The 16,573-nt window shown below is 47.6% G+C and overlaps 1 protein-coding gene across 3 annotated transcripts in view; it reads right to left on the bottom strand.

The window, feature by feature from the left end:
* Nucleotides 1-16,573, bottom strand: part of fgf12a (fibroblast growth factor 12a) — a 592,060-nt gene that overhangs the window by 547,978 nt on the left and 27,509 nt on the right. The window contains exons 3-4 of one of the 3 annotated variants that reach the window (XM_078201541.1): nucleotides 16,007-16,019; nucleotides 7,122-7,232 (exon numbers count right to left, since the gene is read on the bottom strand). In XM_078201541.1, the coding sequence (XP_078057667.1) occupies nucleotides 7,122-7,232; nucleotides 16,007-16,019 (124 nt within the window). Of the gene's footprint in view, nucleotides 1-7,121; nucleotides 7,233-15,171; nucleotides 15,181-16,006; nucleotides 16,020-16,573 lie in introns of all 3 variants that reach the window. The other 2 variants (XM_078201553.1, XM_078201546.1) reach the window with 2 other exon arrangements.

The following is a 16,573-nucleotide window of genomic DNA, read 5'->3' as shown; positions in this document are numbered from 1 at the left end:
AGAGCGCACAGTGAGATCATGTCTGCGACAGAGCGCACAGTGAGAGCATGTCCGCGACAGAGCGCACAGTGAGATCATGTCTGCGACAGAGCGCACAGTGAGAGCATGTCCACGACAGAGTGCACAGTGAGAGCATGTCCGCGACAGAGCGCACAGTGAGATCATGTCTGCGACAGAGCGCACAGTGAGAGCATGTCCGCGACAGAGCGCACAGTGAGAGCATGTCCGCGACAGAGCGCACAGTGAGAGCATGTCCGCGACAGAACGCACAGTGAGAGCATGTCCGCGACAGAGCGCACAGTGAGAGCATGTCCGCGACAGAACGCACAGTGAGAGCATGTCCGCGACAGAACGTACAGTGAGAGCATGTCCGCGACGGAACACACAGTCAGAGCATGTCCGCGACAGAGCGCACAGTCAGTGAGTATTCGCGTCTTGGAGGAGGGGAACAAGTAATCAATCTGAGGAGAGCCAATAGGAAAAGAGCTTTATCTTGTAACTCGATCTATGCGCTAACTGAACCGGACACGGTGCCGTCAGTCTGAGCTAAAGAAAGAAATTGAGAATATTCCGGTCGGCGTTGGCAAAGTGCAGTTCGGAATCATCAAAACAAAATCTTACTTTTGAATATATTGGGTTTTAAGCACATGTGCTGGAACCAACCTTTGAAAATTTCACACCTGTCCCATGGCAATTAAATTCCACTCAAATCCAATTCAAACTGTGGTGAGATTAGCCAAGGAGAAACAGTTGGCTCCATCTGCATTGGGGGAATGCTGCTAAATCAGCGGAAAGTCAGCCCACTGCACCCAAAACTTTATTTTAATCTCCATTTCCTCTCAAACCAAATCTGGCCTGCTTGCTCAGGAGATAAGCGGTAGTAAATCTGCACTGCCACAACAGAATCTTATCTGTGCTCGCCAGGCGTGCAAACACTGATGCCACCAACCAATCTCCAGCTCTTTCGCTCTGTCCCTGATTAGTGCCACAGACTTTGATGTCTGTCGGTGGGTTAATCCAATTTTAAACCATCCACGTTGAAACAAAGCTGATGATTGCCACCTCAGGCCCTTTAGAATGCCGATCAGAAAGATCTGCCAACAGGAGGAAATGTAAATCACCTCATTAGAGCTTTCTGGAATGCCACAGAATCACACTCTCGATCAAGGATGGCGTTTCTGGTAACAATCTGGATCTTTCTCGCGTGCAGTGACACAATATTAATCAAAACATCACCGTGTTCAGCTTCAGTTCATCTAACTGTTCAATTAGGATGAGGCCATTCAGCCCCTCAAATCACTTCCACCGTTCATTAAATCAGGGCTTCTCGACACCTCAATTCCATTTACCCTGAAAAAGCAAACTCCAGCATTCAGAGGGTGGGGAAAGTATTTTCACTGCTACTTTGTGTGGTGAATTGCTTTGACATTTCAATTACAAACATGAATTCAAAGCAGGAGTAGGCCACTCTGCCCCTCGAGCCTGCCCTGCCATCCAATAAGATCATGGCTGATCTGATTGTGGTCTCAACCCCACATTCCTGTTGACCACCGGTAACCTTTCACCCCCTTGTCAATCAAGAATGTATTTAGGTCTGCCTGAAAAACATTCAAAGACTCTGCTTCCACTGCCTTGGAAGGGGAAGGGGCTGATGATCAGGTGGGGGGAGGCGGGAGGTGGTGGGGAGAGGAGAGAGAAAGAGCCAATGATAAGTGGGGAGGAGCTATGAACATCGGGGGGGGGGGGGGGGGGGGGTGGGTGTGAGGGGCTGATGATTGGGCGAGGTGATGATGGTTGGGTGGGGGGGAAGAGGCCAATGGTGGGGGGAAGAGGCTAACGGTGGGGGGGAAGGGGCTAATGGTGGGGGGGGGGGGGGGAAGAGGCTAATGGTGGGGGGAAGGGGCTAACGGTGGGGGGGAAGGGGCTAATGGTGGGGGGGGGGGAAGGGGCTAATGGTGGGGGGGGAAGGGGCTAATGGTAGGGTCGGAGGGAAGAAGGGCGTGCTCCGATCGGGGTGGGGATGGGAGACCCTGAGACCTCCATGCTGGACTGAGAGGAGGTTCGATTCTTTAAAGATGGCGCCCTAATCTCAGTGCAGCAGGGTTTACTGGCACGCTGAGTCCGTCTCCCCCCCCCCCCCCCCCCGCATGATGGCGTTACACACACACCCTTGATTTTCTTTGACAGACTGTGGTAGAATTGGGAGAGAAAACTGGTCTGTTTCTCTGAATACACTGGTTTGCTTGCCGGATACATCACTCTGCCATTTTTTGGTAAGATTCCCTCCTCACATCACTGAAATTCACATCGTTAATTCACCCTCCTTCAATCCTCTGGCTGTTTATTTCCCAATCTGTCAATCATGTGGACGCCTGGTCATTGGCCCGTTTACTCAGATCCCAGGAATCCTATTCCAGGTCCTGCATTGTCTCTGGATCACATTCTCAGTGGCTTAGGGGAAAATCATGCTCTAAAGTTTAAAGTTTATTTATTAGTCACAAGTAAGGCTTACATTAACACTGCAGTGAAGTTGCTGTGCATTTAAGCAGCAGATAGCAGGGTTAAGTCTGAACATCAGCCGCTGCCGTTCGAAGTCCCTTCACAGTGGAAGGCGGCAGGGTGTGTAACCCAGTCGCGGGTTCTCTGCTGTTTCACTCTGCCATCTATCTGTCCTGCACCGGGTGAAGTGTTTGATGTTGCACTGTGCTACTCCCCACACTAATCAACCTGAGGACTGTGATACTCAAGCTACTGCAGTCTCTGAGACCCACTAACCAGGAGGACAGTGACAGCAGCACTGCTGTTCCGTGAGGAGTGCGGAGGCGTTTTTAAACTTCAGTGAGAACTGTTCTTCATCAACGAGGGAATAGAGATTTTTTTTAAAAATCAGCTCGTTGCCTGGGAGAAGGATTCCAAGAAGATCTGTGCAGAGCAGAACAGATTCTGTTCCAGCAGTTTTCTAACACAGAGGATTGTCCATCGCTATAAATAAAACATAACCACCTCAAACTGGCCAGCAATTAAAGTTTCCTTTTCACTGCGGATCCTAGTTACTTGCCAGGTCCCAAGAAAGCTTCAATGAAGCCTACTTGGTACAGAACCCGCCCCACACCCTCCCCACTTTCCTGTTACTGTGGGAGGCAATGTGTCCTCTTCTGAACCATATGAATATCCAACAGTAAAAGAAAAATCCAAGCAATTAGGAATATTTTTCAGCAAGATTATTAAAAGATTAAACCGACGCGAGTGGACAGAATTAAGCTGCAGATCAGTCATGATCAGTGTGTGGTTGGAACGGGCTCAAGGGGCCGAATGGCCTCCTCCTGTTCTGACACAGTGAATCAGCTGGTAAAGTGGGAGGTAAGAGGGGGTTGATTAGTGTGGGGGGGACAGCGCAGTGCAGCATCAAACACTTCATCCAATGCAGGACAGATAGATGGCAGAGTAAAGCAGCAGAGTACCCCGCGACTGGGTGACACACCCCACTAATGGGGAAGGGGTGGTTTTGCAATAACAAGGATTTTCAGTGTGTAAATCAGACTGCACTGGCACAGGGAGCTGGCACAGAGAGGATTGTTCACACCCAGGCAGACTTCATCCGTTTCCTCATCAAATCTATCACTGCCAGGAACGAACCCTCCCTCAAACGGTGCTGATGGCTCAGGTCCAGAGACAAGGTTTGGATGAATAATATAACTCATTAAATTCCCCAGCCAAAAAGCCTGATGCATTAGTTACATCGGCTTGGTATAAAAAAGTAAGACACTTATCCCACACAGCTCTACTGCTCAACAGAAGAAACCAATCAGCCCATCATGCCTCTGCTAAATCAATCCCAAACTAATCCCACTGCCCCTCTCTCTCTCTCTATAGCCCAGTATCAATCCCAAACTAATCCCACTGCCCCTCTCTCTCTCTCTATAGCCCAGTATCAATCCCCAAACTAATCCCCCTGTCCCGCTCTCACCCCATAGCCCCATATCACTCCCCAAACTAATCCCTCTGCTCCACTCTCTCCCCATTGCCCTGCATCAATCCCCAAACTAGTCCCACTGTCCCACTCTCTCCCCTCAGCCCTGTATAAATCCCACACTAATCCCACTGCCCCACACTCTCCCTATAGCCCTGTATCAATCCCAAACTAATCCCACTGCCCCACACTCTCCCCATAGCCCAGTATCAATCCCAAACTAATCCCACTGCCCCACTCTCTCCCCATAGCCCTGCATCAATCCCACACTGATACCAATGCCCCACTTTCTCCCCATTGCCCTGTATCAATCCCCAAACTAATCCCATTGTCCCACTCTCCCCCCATAGCCCAGTATCAATCCCAAACTAATCCCACTGTCCCGCTCTCACCCCATAGCCCAGTATCAGTACTAAACTAATCTCATTGACCCGCTCTCTCCCCATAGCCCAGTAACACCCAAACTAATCCCATTGCCCCACTCTGTCCCCATAGCCCAGTATCAATCCCAAACTAATCCCACTACTCCACCTTCTCCCTATAGCCCAGTATCAATCCCCAAACTAATCTCACTGCCCAGTCTCTCCCCATAGGCAAGTATCAACACCAAATTAATCCCACGGCACAGTGGCATTGTGGTTAGCACTGCTGCTTCACAGTGCCAGTGGGTTAGATTCCTGGCTTTGATCACTGCCAATATGGAGTCTGCACATTCTCCCCGTGTCTGGTTGGGTTTCCTCCATGTCTCCAGTTTCCTCCCACAGTCCGAAAGACACGCTGGTTAGGTGCATTGGCCGTGCTAAATTTTCCCTCAGTGTACCTGAACAGGCACCGGAGTGTGGAGACTAGGGGATCTTCACAGTAACTTCATTGCAGTGTTAATGTAAGCCTACTTGTGACACTAATAAATAAATTTAAACTTAAACCTTAAACTAAGCCCACTGCCTCACTCTCTCCCCAGAGCCCTGTATCAATCCCAAAATAACCCCATTGCCCCAATCTTCCCCCATGTTCCAGTATCAACCCCAAACTAATGCTAATCCAAACCGACACCCTCTCTCCCCAAAGTCCTCTGTGTTACCCTGCATCAAATATACAGAAAGCAACATAATGATCTCTGCGTCAACCGGGCAGAACACTCCACATTCTGGCAACACTCCATGCAAATAACATTCTCACAGGAACAGGAATAGAACAATCAGCCCTCGCACTCTGTTGATCTTACATTATGTGGAGATGCCGGCGTTGGACTGGGGTGAACACAGTAAGAGTTTTAACAACACCAGGTTAAAGTCCAACAGGTTTATTTGGTACCAAATAAACCTGTTGGACTTTAACCTGGTGTTGTTAAAACTCTTACGATCTTACATTAAGCAGGGTTATGGGGAAAGGCTGGGTAGTGGCACTAGATAAACCTATCCTTTGGAGAGTTAGTGCAGATATGACGGGCCGAATAACCTCTAGCTGTGCTGTAACCATTTAATGATTCGAGGCTTAATTATCCTCCTGAGATTGTGTTCGGGGCAGACCCGATGGGCCGAATGGCCTCCTTCTGCACTATAGGAATTCTATGATATGCAATTCGTCCCAGGGTAGAAGAAGAATTACTATGACGTGTTAATACTGGCATGTTAGAGCCAGTTATATTGAGTGATCTGTCATGAAACCAGATGGTTGAGTTTGTATTTGTGGTGATTTAAAACAGCCATATTCCGGTGTGTGCACTGATCAATATCCACTTCTTTTAATTGAAGATTTGTTTGTGGGCAGGAATTTAGCAAGATTGATCTTTCACAAGCATATTTACAGATTAATGTATCACTGAATCTCAACCATTGTTGACCATCATTACTCATCAAGGTCTTTTTCATTATAAAGGTTTGTCTTTTGGAATGACGTCCACACCAGCCCGATTCCAAAGTTTGATGGGTTACATTTTAAGCGGTCTCTCTGGTGTACAATGTTACCTGGATGATATTCTAATTACAGGGCCTAGTGAACAAGAGCACTTGAATACTTTAGAAGGAACACTGGAACGTTTTCAAGCACATTGTTTGTGTCTCAAGAAAAATAAGTGTGACGTTTTCCAGACATCAGTCCAGTATTTGAGTCCCGTTATGGATAGTAAAGATAGTTTTTTAAAAAGCTACATTATTGAAGTCACGGCATAATTTACTCTGTGTGAAGCAGTCACAGAATCTCAGTGTAGAAAGGCCCTTTGGCCCACTGAGTCGACAATCTGAGTGAGCAGAATCAGATTGGTGTATTACTGATGTGATCTCAAACATTGCTTAGAATCACAGAATCTCGACAGTGCAGAAGGAAATCATTCAGCCCATTGAGATTGCACCGAATATCCATCAGAGCATCTTACCCAGGTCCACCCCCCCCCCCCCCCCGCCCCCCCCCCCCCCCCCCCCCCCCCGCCGCCCTGCCCTATCCCCATAATCCGTACAGTGCAGAGAGAGGCCATTCAGCCCATCAAGCCTGCAGCTACCACAATCCCTCCCAGGCCCTATCCCCATAACCCCATGTATTTACCCTAGCTAGTCCCCCGACATTAAGTGGCAATTTAGCATGGCCAATTAACCTAACCCGCACATCTTTGGGCTGTGGGAGGAGACCGGAGCACCTGAAGGAAACGCAGACATGAGGAGAACGTGCAAACTCCCACACAGACTGTGACCCAAGGATGAAATCGAACTCGGGTCCCTGGCGCTGTGAGGTGGCAGTGCTAACCACTGCACCACCATGCTGCCCTTATAAGTTAGCAACACAGCCCACCCCCTTCATCTCCCAGCAACAGAGACCCTCCCCCAGTCTCCCAGCTACACAGCCCCATCACCATCATTCGGCCAATGAGTGAAGTAATGGAGTCAGTCTCCTGCTGCTTGGGCCTGACCTCAGTAGAATGTTCCAGTGCCCAAAGCTGAGGAGACACCACAGGCTATTAGAAAGAAGGGCCCTATCCTAAGGCCCTATCCTAAATCCAAAGTTAAAACATTAACTTTGTTTCCCTTTCCACAGATGCTGCCAGACCAGCTGAGTATTTCCAGCACTTTCTTTGCTTCTTTGAGATATCGGAAGATTCCCCTGGACCTGCTGTTAAACCTCGTGAACCAGTGCACAGTGCTGGGAGCTCACGACTTACTGTAATTACTGTTCTCGTCCTTGGTTCCATTGATGGTGCCATCGGGTTGCATTTGTAGATAGAAGCCTTGTTGGCTGAATAATCGCGTCACTATACCTTTCAGCTGGGGGTCTGTGACAAAGGAAATAGAGGGGAAAAAAGTAACAGTTATAAAATGATTCAACATGGCAAGAAGCTCTTCAGCCCATCTGTACCAGCTCCTTGAATGAGCTATCCAATTAATCCCACCGCCCTCCCCGCCCCCGCCCCCCTCCACCCCCCAACTCCTTCGCTTTTTCCAACTAATTATCCAATTCCCTTTTGAGAGTTCCTATTGAATCTGCTCCCACTGCCCTTTCAGGCAGCGCCTTCCACATTGTAACAATGGCCTGCAGAAAAACATTCACTTCAAACCATTCAGTAGATCAATTCAAAGATATTGAAAACACTTTTATTTTTCAAATAAACTGATCTTCCCTCGGCTCAGCTGGTTCGTCCAACAAGAATAAGGTTGTAATCAACGGAGAAAGTGTAATGACTTCAATCAGGCCATTGAGGTTGGTCTGTTGGAACATGAACTCCCTGATTAAGGAGTCAATTGATGGGCCAATCTGGGAGTCTTTTCCTTGTATTTAACTGGGAGTGTCAGTTCCTCTGGCACTCCCGAAGGTAGACTGCTGACCGACAGCACTCTGTTGGAATTGTAGATAAAGGGATTTTGATGAAGGGACTTCTGCCTCCAAAGACTCATTACAGAAAGATTCCAAGTTTCATTTGCAGTCTGTACGGTGCTGAGCAGAGGGAGCTAGTTCAGGTATTAAAGGTGACCCCCAACAAGCTATTTTGGGGGGGGTGGAGGGGGGTTTGGAACATTAAGTTGGAACAGCTCCCTCACCTCGCAGCTGTCCAATGACTCCCACCATTGGCGGAATGGATGGGAATGTCACCGGCCTCATGCGTGATACCCACCATGCTCAAATTGCGGGCCACGCTCACTGTTTGTGTTCTGGTAAGATCAGCCAGCTGTGTTGGGATCTCTCAGAGAGTTACTGGTTCTCCTCCCCACTCACCCCACGTGGAACAATAGCCCACTCAAGAGTAAAATACTTCAAACAGGAGAGAGAGAGAAGCCAAAGCAAAAACAGGCTGTCAAATCCTAAGTCTCAGACAGCTATACATTGACACACGTTCCACAGATGTTACTGGGTCAATCCTGTAGAAAACACTTGATCATTCACAGAATTCTGCTTTCTTTATAAGGAGAATAGCTGGGTGCTTGACGGCCGCTGTGGACGTGATGGGCCAAAGGGCCTCTTTTTGTGCTATAAAATCCAATGACTCTGAGAGCTTGATCACACTGCTGCAACTCCACAGTCCACACGGTTCGTTGGTGCTTTCAATTTTGTCTCGGACACCTGCTTCTACAATCAGCAATGAACCAAATGATCATCGTAGAATGCAGCATTAGACTGGCCTGGTGTTGTTAAACTTCTTACGAAGCAGTGAATCCCAGGCAAAAGGAAGCTCGGTCTACAAGACATTGTAGGATCAGAATGTTCTTGGAAAGATCCACATTGTGACTAAGTGATGAGTCAGTGACTTGATGTCAGTGAAGATGGCACATCCAAAGTTAACATCGGGGGGAACGTCACATAGTCTCAACTGGATAAGGGCTTTGAATAATTCATTAGACATATCAGCAACATCCCCAGGTTTGACCCATGGTTTATGCAGGGCTCTCCAACGACCCCCTCCTCGATGGTGGATGGACAATGGACAAGAACAGGGTCAAAATCAGCTGCGATGAACATCCACACCCTCTCCCTGACCTCACTCCAGAATTGCCAACTGGTTGGACACATTAGTGGAGCTTTTATCACATGACACTCCAGTCCCAGTCTCCTGCCATTGGTTACTTGAGCCATCTGTCCTTCCTCTGTTTTTTTGCCTGATGGCAGGCCTGACCTACCGTGCCATGCTCTCCACTGGGATTGGACAAGGAGATAGGTCCCAAATCCACCCAGCTGGAACAGGAATCGTGTAGTTGGCACCAGTCTGATCCACATCAGTGAACTGAGCCAAACGGCCCCAAGGAGTCCGAGTTGCTGTGGCAACAGACAGTTTTCCATGCATGTTGTAGTCTGGACTATGGATAGTAACGGTAGCGCCTCCAACTCCCTTTCCATCACATGGCTGACCAGGAGTCTCACCCACTTTTCCCACCTGCCATTGGAGTGTGTTGGAAGGATTTGAAGTTTGAGACTCAATGAACATCTCATCCACGGCCATCAGATCCTGAAGTGGGACTCAAACCTGGAACCTCTGGCTCAGAGGCAGAGACACTAGCCACTGCACCACAAGAACTCCGATATCAGTCCTCCCATAACAACTTAGAACGTGAATGAAAAGACCCTTCGTTATCTGATTGGATGATGCAGGCAAACTCCTTTGCTCCCACCCGCCCCATCTCCAATATTTTAATCACTAACAAAATTGTCCAAGGAAAATGTTGATGAACACTGGATTTTTAAGCCCCAAGTTACCAAGAGATGAATTTTTAATTCCTCAAGACTTCAGGACGATGCTGGATGGTTGGTAATGTTAAGCGTCCCTGCCCATGGTCAGTCTGACCTTGTTGGTACATAGATCACATAGAAAGGGGTCGCTCAGAAATGCAGAATTGTTTACGGTGCAGAAGGAGGTCATTTGGTTCATCGAGCCTGCACTCAGAGAGGGTGAAGGAGTGGGTGCCATGTAATCAACAATGCCCTCCCTCTCTCTCTCTCTCTCTCTTTCTTGAGGCTTCAAATGCGGTTCCTCTTGCTGCCCCAAACTCGATCCCGTCTTCTTGTGGACAGCATCCACTCCCCAAAATAAAAAAAACCCAACGGACCCTCAAGACGACAGCTGGTCCGTTAAGTCTGTCCAATCCATGAACTTACCTCATTATTGTCTCTTTGCAATCCTCGACAGAAACATTCAAATGGGTTTGAGTTGCTTCACTGAAATTCAGCCCACATTTTTACTTTGTCTTTTAAAAAAAAATGCATAATTCAAACTCTAAAGTTGGATTAATGAAAAGAAGAAATGATTAAAACAGGAAAGAGCTGAAGTATTTATACGGAGTTTCACAGCTTCCCTCTGAAGCAGCAGAAAGGTGAATCGCTGATCGAAGGTTTATTACGCGTTCTGAAGCCAGAACTGCTCCAAATTTCCCAACTCTTGCCCTGAAATTTTAGCTTGACCTTCAGGAGATTTGGCGAGTGTGCGAGAGTTGCCTATCAAATCCAGAAACAGGAAGGATAGAATTGAAACAATGCCACACATTAATTAACTGCTGGCCTTGCCTCGCATCCCAGGGCTAATCTCGATAGTGTCCGGAACAATTTACCTCAAATGCTCAGGAGGTAAAAAGCTAAACTGAAGCTCATTAGTAAGGGCTCACTGGTACTGATCTAACAGCAACAACCTACCCTTCCCACACTGCCAGAGCTGTGACAGGACATCCAGAGCTTCCAAACCTTTGGTAGACAGATAGTAGAGACTGAGCCCTGGAGAGGGGCGATGAATTAATATCCAAATTGTAGGAGATACTCAGGAAATCAAATCGTCATCTGACAGCAAAATGACTGTTGCAGTTGAGAAGATCACATTATTTCCAACTCTTAACACCTCCCAAACAACCATCCATCGGATTTGGAAATGAATCCATTGTCCTGGCTTCAACCAGTGGATCAGCACTCCACACCCCCCCCCCCCCCCCCCACCTCCCTTAACCACACAACGTTCCGGGTTTTATTTCATGGAGGAGCCATTTTCCTGCTTTCGCGGGTTCTTGCGATCAGGAAGCTGCTGATGCCCAAGTCTCCAAACTTGGCCCATTTCACCAGACAGCAGGAATGAGGAAAGGGACCTTCCGTCTGTTGTTCATTAACCGCATCATTACGAAGGAGGGTGGGGAAATCAGGGGAATATTATCCATCATTCCTGAAATATTCCAACATTCACCCAGGCCCACAGGTGTCACCGGCATCTCTGCTCAATGGAAAGTACACACTCAGACCAGTTGGAATTGCTTCCATACATCCTCACTGACCGTCCTTGCAAGGGTGGGGAAGGATATCCAGATTCCGCTATAGGCTACGTGTCAAAAATAATTGAATGGGAGCTTCAGGTGAATTCACCTGTTGCCAAGGGTGAACCCAGGCAGTGTTGTCACTCGGTTTACTTCATATTCTGGTGCCAGCAAGCACCAGATTCAAAACTGACGATGCACTCTTCATATAAAATCTCAGAAATGTTACAGGCACAGGAGGAGGCCATTTGGCCCACTGTGTTCATGCTAGCTCCACAAGAGTCACTCAGCTTGCCTCACTCCCCTGCCTTTTGCCCATAACCCTGTAATCTATCTCTCTTCATCTATTTAACTCTTTTGAACACCATGGTTGAATCTGCCTCCACTCAGATAATGCACTCCAGGTCCTAACCACACTCTGTGTGAAAAGGTTTTTCATGTCGTTATTGTTTCTTTTGTCAATCACCTTCAATCGGTGTCCTCCGTTCCAAAGAAAGCATTCGGCCCTTCGAGCTTGCTCTGCCATTCAATGTGATCATGGCTGATCCTCCATCTCAACACCATAATCCAGCGCTCTCTCCAAATCTCTCGACACCGTTAGAGTCTAGAAATCTATCTATTTCCTTCTTAAATATATTCAGTGACTGGGCCTCCACAGCCTTGTGTAGTCGAGAGTTCCACAGGTCCACCACCCTCAATCCTAAATAGCCTACCCTGTATCCTGAGACTGTGGCCCCCTTGTTCTTGACACCCCCCCCTCCCCATCCCCAACCCAGGGGAAACACTGTCCCTACATCCAGTCTCTTTCTCCACCCTTCAGCCAATGGGAAGACTTATGGTTTGGAACATTTCTTCTGAGGTGCACAAGTCAAAGAGTGGAGGAATTCTTCCCTGAATCCACCGACAAATATCACTTAAAAAGAACAGACTGGCTGGTCCTTGTCAGACTGCTGTTTTTTTAGGATCTTGTTGGACACAAATTGTCTGTTGCTTGTCGTACAACTGTGTCTACACTTCAAATATACTTCAATGTCCGTGCAGTGCTTTAGAATGTCACAAAGTGGTGGAAAATGTTGGAGTGTAAAGGAGTACTCTGGATCGGAGGAGCCTCTCCAGCCTAATTGTTTGGTTCCCAAGTTCAAAAGGTATATAGGCTTCCAAGGTCCAGGGCCTCTTCTCCTCCAGTACGCAGCTATCCAGGCACTGTAAAATGGCCATGCCCCAGATCCGAGACCCCTGATATGTTTAGTACCATGTAAAAGGAGACAAGGAGACAGGGCAGCTTTTGGAATCCCGTGGCTGCGTTCTTCATCCAATCACCTTGAGCCTTTTTGGATCCTTGGGCTCTCTCCCAGAGTCTCCACAATTTTCTTTCGATTGATGGGGAGGGTCTCAAACCCAACAAACCAATGATGAGGAAGACAAGGCAGTCGAAAGGCAGTCGAAAGCGAGGCCAACCTCTTTATTGGGCCTGAAACTATGGGAAGAACTGGCCCAATCTCTGCTATCCCCACCGGCTATCCCCCCATCCCAGCCCCAAGAAACATCAAAAAAATCACAGGCCAGACCTAAAAAATGGAGAGAAAAACTGGAGATTCCGCTGAATCTCTAGTTGTTCTCTTGACTTTGCGTCCAAGAAGCACACAATCCGCAGGAGGTTAAAGAAAACTCTGAGCTTCTCAAATGCATCCCTGCTTTTCCTTGCCAAATAATTTATTAGTTCAAATTGTGATTTTTTTTTCAACATTCCCTCCTTGCACCATTGCCTCAAGTCAACTCTTGAGGAAGTGAATCTAAAGTCACTCTTTAGATTCACTGCCCCTTGTACCAATTAAATCAATCCAAACCACCCATCTCCTGTAACTAAGCCTGAACCCACTTGTAGAGTCTGTGATGATGCATGTACTTGAACCAGGCTGAGTCTGTTCCATCACATCTCCAATAGCTCAGTAAGCTCTCTCTACGGCCACCATTTCTCCAATGTAAACATTCCCAGTTCCCAAAACTTCTCCTCCTTGTTCAAGTGGCCCCAATGCTCGGTTAATTTAGTTGTTTGTCACTGCAACATCATAGAATCTTACAGCACTGGAGGCCATTTGGCCCATCATGCCTGTGCTGGATCTTTCAAAGAGTTATCCAACTAGTCCCACTCCTGCAGCCTTTCAATTTTCTCCACTTCAAGCCTTTTATCCAATTTCCTTTCGGAAGCTACTGTTGAATCTGCTACCACCGCCTTTCCGGAACATGTTCCTGAGTGCAACATTCGCGTGTTTTTTAAAAAATCATTTCATTTCTGGTTCTTTTGTCAATTATCTTAAATATGTCTCTTCTGGTTACTGGCCTTCCTGCCAACCTAAACAGTTCCTACTTGTTTATGGGGGTGGAGCAGGAAAGTGAGGTTGAGGTGGCCAATCCACCATAATATTCCTGAATGGCGGAACGGACTCCTGGACAGCTTGGTCTAGTCCTGTTCCCGCTGCTGATGTTCCTGAGTCAAGATTTTGAACCCCTCCATGAAATCTCCCCTTCGCCTTCCTTGCTCCAAGAGAACAATCCCAGTTGGTCCCTCCTTTTCCTGATGCAGTGCAGCACATTGACTGGGTCCATGCGGAGCGCCCAGCAAGCAATGGAGAATTCCAGCAACAACACCCCCCAAGCCAGCGACCGGTAATTATCCCCCCCAGAAACAACCCATCTTCGAAAGGACAGGAGTGATACTGCTGGGCGAGAGGAGGGGGCTCAGATTGCAAGTGGACACACAGCAAACACGCCACTTATACCGAAAGCAGAGTGTGTCGTCTAAGGCTCTTGCCAGCAGTGGCCACATCTGGCAGCTGGAGCTGAAGGCAACTCGGATTAGTAAATAAACACAGGCCACTGATGGTCTCATGTGATCTCAATACTCACACGTGATCTCTGTGAGTGCTTTGTTTCCACGGTTACTGAACGGTTTGTTTATTCAGTAAATCTACCCAACATGAAGCACTTTGCTGCAAATAAAAAACCAGCCTCCCATCCATTGACTCTGTCTACACTTCCTGCTGCCTCGGCAAAGCAGCCAGCATAATTAAGGACCCCACGCACCCCGGGCATTCTCTCTTCCACCTTCTCCCATCAGGGAAAAGATACAAAAGTCTGAGGTCACGTACCAATCGACTCAAGAACAGCTTCAGTCTTTTGAATGGATCTATCTTGCATTAAGTTGATCTTTCTCTACACCCTAGCTATGACTGTAACACTGCATTCTGCACTCTCTCCTTTCCTTCTCTATGAACGGTATGCTTTGTCTGTATAGCGCGCAAGAAACAATACTTTTCACTGTACACTAATACATGTGACAATAAAAATCAAATCAAATAAATCAAATTTTAAAAAGTTTCCCACTAAGATTTAGACAAGTAGCTAAAATATTGTCACCATAGGAACACCGCCAGCTGGCCTGAGGTTTCTACTGGACGACACTGACCGAGTGACATTGCTGCCAGAGGTTTATTTATTAGTGTCACAAGTAAGCTTACATTAACACCGCAATGAAGCTACTGTGAAAATCCCCTAGTTGCCACACTCCGGTGCCTGTTCGGGTACACTGAGGGAGAATTTAGCATGGCCAATGCACCCTAACCAGCACGTCTTTCAGACCTGAGCACCCGGAGGAAACCCACGCAGACACAGGGCGAACGTGCAGACTCTGCACAGACAGTGACCCAAGCCGGGAATCGAACCTGTGTCCCTGGAGCTGTGAGGCAGCGGTGTTAACCGCGTTTTCTTGCTGCTTGAGCCGGAGGGTAACGGATTGGAGCAACTTAACCGAAGGCCACGAAGGCGGGAGGCTAAATGGGCAGAGAGTGGCAGCAATCCCAGTGATGGACCTCCCTCCCTCCCTCACTCAGTCACTCCCTCACTCAGTCCTGTGGGACGTACACTTTCAGCACACCACCAATCACTCGCAGAGAATCTCATCACTCATTCTGTTAGAAGCAAGGACTGTCCACTCACCTGTGCAAACTGCTCGGCACGATGGACGTCAATTTGGAATAAAGAAGAAGAGATGCATGGCATTAGAAAACTTTACACACTTGTTTAAAAAAAAGTTGCGAGAATGGAACTTGTGTGTGTTGCTGGGAGCAGGCCCCGATAATTCGAAGCAACATTTTGCCTGAGGCGAGCTCCCTCTAACCGGGTTTTGCCACTGAAGGTGGGGGAGGGAAACGGCAGTGCTAAGTACGGTCTTCAGTTCTTCGCTGGCATGAAGAGATGTGGGGCACACCAACATGCAAAACAGAAGGGTAGGGAAAGACCAACGCATTTATCAAGGCACATCCCATCCTCTTTCATAATCCTCAGGAACCGTGGAACCGGGAAAAGGATGGGGTGCGTTTTGTTAACACCAACGGGACACAGTGACTCACACACACGGTTTTAAAGAAAAGACACACAGCACACCAACACAAAAACACACAAACACCAACACATAGCTCGTTGAGGCCGTGTGGCCCCACAGATAGGGCCCAGGTTTGTTCAGGGACACAAGGGGAAGGAGGGTTTACAACAGAGCAGTTTGTAATAGTTTGCAAGCAAAATATATACACCGGCCATCCTCACACAAAGGGGAAAATTGACAAAGCGTTTATACACAGGCAGAGGCGGATGGTTCAAGTCGGAGAAGGTCACAAGGTTCAATCAGATTGTTCCCTTCCTGTACATCAATCCCAAATAGCTGCCTTTGCACTAGGAGCTGAGGAACATGAGGAGGCCATTCTTCCCCACACCCCTGAATCTGTTCTGCCATCATTCAATGGTCATGGCTGATCCATGCCCTTATTCCACACACTTAGCCTTGGCCCCTTATCCCTTAATACACTGGCTAACAATTCATCAATATCACGTTTTAAATTAACAATTGATCAAGCACTTTTATCGCCTTTTGTATGTTTGTCAATTTCAGAAAAGTGTGGTTCTAATTTTTAGGATATGCTCTCTAGACTCCCCAAGTACCAGAAATAGTTTCTCTCTATCAACCCTATCAGTTTCCTTAATAGCTTGAAAGCTTCAATTCCATCACCCCCTTGATCTTCTAAATTCCAGGGAATACAACCCCCGATTGTGCAATCACTCCTTGTAATTTAACCATAGCAGTCCTGGCATCATTCTGGTAAATCTACTCTGCGCTCCCTCCAAGGCTAGTACATCCTTTCCAAGGTGTGGTGCCCAGAACTGCTCACAGTGTCTCAGGTGCATTCCCATGAGGGTTTTGCATTATATAATCCCTTTAAAAAATTACCCCCCTCGTCAGAATTCATCAATCCTTTGTTGGGTTGCTTACAACTGAAATATTTCAGTCTCTGACCGCACAGAGCAGCTGTAAGTGGCTGTCTACCAGAGAATCAGTCTGCGCTGA

This window comes from Mustelus asterias, chromosome 3 (genome assembly GCF_964213995.1).
Source record: "Mustelus asterias chromosome 3, sMusAst1.hap1.1, whole genome shotgun sequence".
In the NCBI taxonomy this organism is placed as follows: domain Eukaryota; kingdom Metazoa; phylum Chordata; class Chondrichthyes; order Carcharhiniformes; family Triakidae; genus Mustelus; species Mustelus asterias.
This window is presented reverse-complemented; position numbering and strand designations above follow the sequence as displayed.